Source organism: Silene latifolia, chromosome 1 (assembly GCF_048544455.1).
Source record: "Silene latifolia isolate original U9 population chromosome 1, ASM4854445v1, whole genome shotgun sequence".
In the NCBI taxonomy this organism is placed as follows: Eukaryota; Viridiplantae; Streptophyta; class Magnoliopsida; order Caryophyllales; family Caryophyllaceae; genus Silene; species Silene latifolia.
In genome coordinates, this window is record NC_133526.1 from 146,824,043 (window position 1) to 146,830,279 (window position 6,237).

Here is a 6,237-nt window from a genome sequence, read left to right on the forward strand (position 1 = left end):
GAAATACGAACTGTTTAAGTCACCCTCAGTGACCCAATGTGCTTTGGCTTTCTGTCTAAGGTATTCCATGTTAGCTTGCTGAGTTTGGCTGACCTTCTTACTTGTCTCATGTTCAAGCTGAATAAGGTTCAGATCCCCTGGACTTGCCTGCAACTGATTTTGAATATGAATAAGGCTAGCCATAGCTTGTTCAGCTGCTGTCTCTATATTTGAGAAATGTGACCTGTTTAGCTCCTTGAGCTTTGGCTTGAGTCTCTTCAGCCTAGTGACCAATTTGAACATTCTGGTTCCTCTAATTCTTTGCTCCCATGCTTGCTCAACAATACTGTGGAACAGAGGAGAAGTACTCCACATATTAAAGTACTTGAAAGGACGGTTTCTCTGCCCATCTTGATGCCTCCCAGCAACTATACAATGTGTGTGGTCATAAGTACCCTCAGGTAAGAAGTTGGCACACAAATGAGGGAACATATCGGCCCAGTCACAATTGATCAAGAATCTGTCTAATCTGCTATAAATTCTAGTCTCAGGTTCTTGCTTATTATTTCAGGTATAGTAACCCCCTTGAGCTTGACTGTCAATTAAATGGCAGGTATCCAAGCAATCCTGAAAAGGGTCAGACTCTGCACTACTCACTGAGCCCCCCAGTCTTTCATTTGCATTTAAAACACAATTGAAGTCACCCCCAACAGCCCATGGTCCACTCATAGACCTAGCTATACGACTCATATTACTCCATAAAGACTCCCTTTCACTGATCCCATTGTAGGCATAAACAATAGTATAGTGAAACTGATTATTGCCTATCTTGTCCAAGACAGACATGTGAATATACTGAGCATCATACTCAAGTATATGAATGTCAGCCCAGTGAGGATTCCAAAGCACAATAATTCTTCCCCCTGGGTGTTTATTATTATTAGATGTAAGACTCCAATCCTGGAAGACCCTATACATAGACTTATTCTTATTGCTAGCTTTTATTTTTGTTTCTAAGAGACCAAAAACAGCTACTTTATTCTTATGAAGAAAATTATTCACAAACTTCTGCTTCTCCTCCCTATTCAACCCCCTAACATTCCAAAAGCCTAGCTTAATCATGGAGGTAGATTAGGAGGCTCATTACCATTACGCACACTACCTTCCTTAGGAGAGCTCTGACCACTCAAGACCTCTTTATAAGTAGGAGATCCTTGTGTGGTTGAGCTGACATCAAAACCCTGCTTAGGGAGTCTTACAGGGGAAATAGTCCCATTACTCTGGACAGGCTTTGCCAATGAGGTACTGGGATCCTGTGCTGTGATGGATGCTGCAATTGGAGCCTGAGTTTTCTTCACTTGAACTGGCCTCCAAACCTTTTGGATTTTCTTAACCTCTTTGTTGAAACCTTTCCTGCAGTTAATTTGTTCATGCCCTATTTGTTTGCATTTGTTGCAGGTACTAGGCTTCCACTCGTATTCCACAGGTATTTGTATTCTATTCTGCTTTTCATCCAGAAAGATAATATGTGAAGGGAATTTTTGATCAACTTTCAATTCAACCATAAGTCTAGCAAACCCTAATCTGGTTTTACTCTCTGTGGCAGCGTCACTTTTCACATATTTGCCAACCAGGTTAGCGAGTTTTGGAAGACTGTGGCCCCAAAATTTCAAAGGTAAACCTTTAAGCCTAATCCATGCTGGCACACTTTTAATTTCCTCTTTTTCTAGATCAATGTCAGGCTGCCAGGGCCTTATAATTAACGGCTTATTGTCAAAAAGGAAGTATCCACTTCCTAGGACTGCCTGCTGCATTTCAACTGTTTGAAAACGTGCCAAGAAAACTCCATTTGGTAGGAATGATATTTTTTCAATTGAATACTTACCCCATATCCTTTTCAGGAAACTCTCGAGTATCTGCCATGGAGGATTGCCCCCCACAACAAACCCATACACTGCCTGCCTCCAGTAAGTAATCTCCTCTTCTACATCTTCCTCTGTCAATTGGAGTAAATCCTCTGGTTCCTCATCTAACATTTGAATAATCTTTTTGCCATGTCTCTGAAACCATTCTCCCTCTTTATCTATTACGTTTTCTTTCTCAGGTACTTCTTCATTATCTATCACGTTCTCTTTCTCAGGTTCAGATTCATTCTCAGATGCAGATTCTTCAACGTCCTCCACAAGAATTTCCTCCGTGGAGAAAGGAGCAATCCCCTCAATTTCATTAATGCTTTTAGTCTTCTGCCCTTCCTCCACATTCGGCTTGCCAATAACTTTCTCTTTTTCCAATTGTAACGGTGTAAAAGTATTAGTGTTCCTAGTTTTGTTAGGACTAGAATGTTTAGCAACAGACGATCTTGTTGATTTCCTAACCATTGTTAAGCAATCAAGAAATCAATCAGAAAATTAAAATTTTGCACGACCTAGAGATGACTGCGTTTTCTCCTTTCTCTCTCTAGGTTAAACATTCTCTCTTGCTTTCACAAGACCCATAGTCTAATTACTTCCAAAAAGCATTTTTAAGTCCAAAAATACTTTTGAAAGTTAGGCCAAACACACACTTCATCAATGAATTTTTGAAATCTGGTTTTTATTGCTTCCATACCTTCCTTGGCACTCTCAAAGATGTCATGTACAATTTGCTTAAGACAATGGATGGTGATCAACTCAAAAAATTCCCAAAATTCCTCACAACTCATCTCACATATCTTACCACCACTCAAGTGAAATGCCAAGTTGCGGGTTTCAAAGTTCATGCCATTATAAACAACACAACATTCTTCATAACTTGAAAGAGTAAAACCATGATACCAAGCATGAGTCATATAAACTTCAAATCTAGCAATGTACTTATCAAAAGACTCATTTTCATGTTGCCAAAAAGTGAATGTAGACATGTTGAGCATGTGAAATAGAACAAGTACAATAAAACTCAAGAAAAAGAAACACAACTAAAACTAGATAAAAGAACGATTCAAATACATAACACCATCCCCGGCAACGACCCCATTTTTGATGGATAGTGTCGTTGGGGATCTCAATCAAACACATTTATATTCTCAACAAACAACTAGTTAGTGGTAAGTCGAGGTCGATCCATGGGATGGTGGTACTTAAATTATTCAATCTAATTATGGTTGTGCTTGGGTTTGTCACAATTGTAATGGGTTGATGATTCTAATCTAATAGAAGTAATGGAAAGTAAACAAGCAACAAAATTAAGAAATGTAAACAAATGACTAAAAATGCTAGGATATCATGGGTTCATAAGGGATTCATGGGAGTTGATCATACAAACATGTTTCCTACTAGATGGAAGCAATTATTGTTATGATGGGATCGAGTTAGTGTATATCTTACAATCCCTAGGAAGGTTTGGGTCCCGGAGCCGAATCGATTAGATTGTACAACACCTACAAGTCGACTTAATCCTCCCTATCCAACTATATGCATGGTCTAATGAGACTCGAGTTGATTTATGTCTTACAAGTCTCATTGAAAAGATAAGTGATGGGTAAAGAAAATGCAAGGATTCATAGGCTCGCATTTCATCAAACATAACATGTGCATAAGTTGAAATCACAACAAGCAAGCAAATTAATTATGGAAGTATATTAGATTAAGCATGAATCAATCCCCATGTTGGTTTCCCCTAATTACCCATTAATCCTAGCTAAGTAACTACTCACTCATGATCAAGTTTAACATATTAATAAGGTTGTCAATCATACTAACAAAGCTAAACATGAAGAATAAATGATGTGATTAACAATAATTAAACAATAGTAAAAGAGATTATACCTATGAAGATGATTCCAAATAATAAAGCAAGAATAAAAGAAGAGAACTTGATTGATTGATGAAGAGTTGTCAATTCCACAATAATAACCCAATAATCTTCAATTACCCAATAATAAACTTGAATTACCCAATAATAAACTTGAACAATAATTAAGAAAAGATTAATGTGTAATTTGTGGAAAGATTAAAGAGTAACTTATTCTAATCTACTCCTAATGAAGGCTTAATCTAATCTAAAGAAGGATTGATTTAATCTAAGGAAACTTGATTGTTTAATTATTACAAATGGAGTATATATAGTGGTACATCATTAGGTTAAGTAAGGGTAGATTAGTAATTAACAATGCTAATTTTTGAGTTGAGGAAGTGCTCCTCTCCAAGGAAGATGCTAGTTTCCTTTTTGCTAGTCTTCAAGAAATATGCGTGGATCGTGGATCACATAGCAAGGAAAAGATTCTTGTCCAGCAATACGCTCGTCCCGTGCTGAAAATGAGCATCCTGAGCCTCAACCCGAGCAGGTTGTGCTGTGTCCCGCTCCAGATAAGCTTGACCCGCGCTGGTTGAGTTGTTGTTCCCTTTCTTTTTGCTTTTAAGCCTAAGATGCCTCTATATACTCTTTATTTCTACCTCCTTGGTCATCATTCTTGCCTCCTCTTCATACTTAGTCCATCAAATATCGTCAACAAGCTTCCAAATATGCATGAAAGACGGGAATTTCCGCCTTAACATCTCCTTTCCTATAAAACATATAGAATGCACTAGGAAAGCAAATAGGAAGGTTTTGACGGATAAAATGGCCATGAAATGTTATAATAGTATGCAAAATAGGCTGAATTAGGAGACTAAATGTGCGCAATTATGAGTCACATCAATTATCATATATGAATAGTCAATACCCTATTACTACTTCATATCTTATAATCTATAGTGTACCTTTTACAGTTGTTGAAATGCAATAAAAGTTTGGCAAGTGGATATATTATATATCCATATATTACAACTTTATCAATTGCTATTTCCTTCTTTTCAATGTTATTTCTAATAACTTGAATTTATCTCTAAGTATATGTCTAGTCTTCTCACTAGACTTGGGCTCTTTAACTTGAAAGATGCTCCCACTATTATCACATAACTTGTGATAAAGTCTTTGGTAGAGGAATCTACTCTCATTCCCTACGTTGAACATTTTATCACAATTTACTTAGATTCCTTTCGTAGAATTTGCAATGGTCGAAACTAAAACACTTTTCTAGTCTCTTACTCTTAAGTCAATAAGACATCCTAGGATTTCAACAAATCATTTTCGGTTTGGAAACTAAAGTTTGTGCAACCCTTCAATACGTAACTTAGTTTATCATCCAAACATATGAACTAATTCCTAATTCTTCTCAAGAATCTCAAAGGTGTTCTTTAAGGCTTTCACAAGCCTTATCATGGGAATTAACTTATTATTGACTTATTATGCTCCAAGCATATGATTCATCATGGCATATGCGTCTGTTGGCATACATGATCGTTTTAATGGCGGAAACCTTAGCAAACGATTTCATGTGACCGACAACTTAATAGGTTCAGTGAACGACTATGACTCCATCATAGCAATTCCACTTTCATCAACATGAATAACCTACTAACCTTGTTGATGTACAACAGATATGAAAGATCTTATCATCATAAGACTCTCAATTCTACGCCAATATTCTCTCACATAGATTCAGAAACCTAGAATATATCGCACCCTTTTCCTAGTCTCTCAATCACTCTTTCACAGAAGAGAGCATTGGTACATTATTCTCAATAAGTAATATGTTATCAACATATAAGACATGGAAAAATATTTCTTGCTCCCACTTAACTTCATGTATAATCATGATTCTTCAATCATGTGAATGAACCATTCTCAATTATCACATGAACGAAAAGTATAATCCTTTAATGCTTGCTTAAGACAATTTTGGGATCACTTAAGAAAGCTATGCATAATATGTTAGGATTCTTAGATCTTTATCTAAGGTTTTGTGTTCTAAACACATCCTTCTCTAAATTCCCATTTTAGAAAAGCGAATTTTTAATTATCATTTGTCATTCTTCATTAAAATCAAATGCGGCAATTCCTAACATAATTTATCTTGATTAACATCTTCATGTCAATCTATGCTTTTAAATACTCTAAAGCTCTATTCACTTTAAGGAGACCCTCGCCTTTAAGTAAATCTACTCTTTGAGTAACAATCTTTGGATTGTAATGCTATGGCTCGTATGTAACAAGGTCGATTTGGGACAAGGTCATAATACCATTACTTTCGCAAAACAACATTTTAACAACAAGACATGTGTGCTAAACTCCCACTGAGCTATACTTCCACTCTATCTTTATAGATTATAGTTCCATTACTTTCACAAAGTAACACATTAACTATAAGACATGTTTGTGACGATCTAATCTACTCCCACT

The 6,237-nt window shown here is 36.4% G+C and overlaps 1 protein-coding gene across 1 annotated transcript; it reads right to left on the reverse strand.

The window, feature by feature from the left end:
* Positions 1-546: 546 nt before the first annotated feature.
* On the reverse strand, positions 547-1,101 carry LOC141657531 (uncharacterized). Its single transcript, XM_074464799.1, has one exon. The coding sequence runs from the start codon at positions 1,099-1,101 to the stop codon at positions 547-549; it is 555 nt and encodes a 184-aa protein (XP_074320900.1).
* Between the last annotated feature and the right edge of the window lie 5,136 nt (positions 1,102-6,237).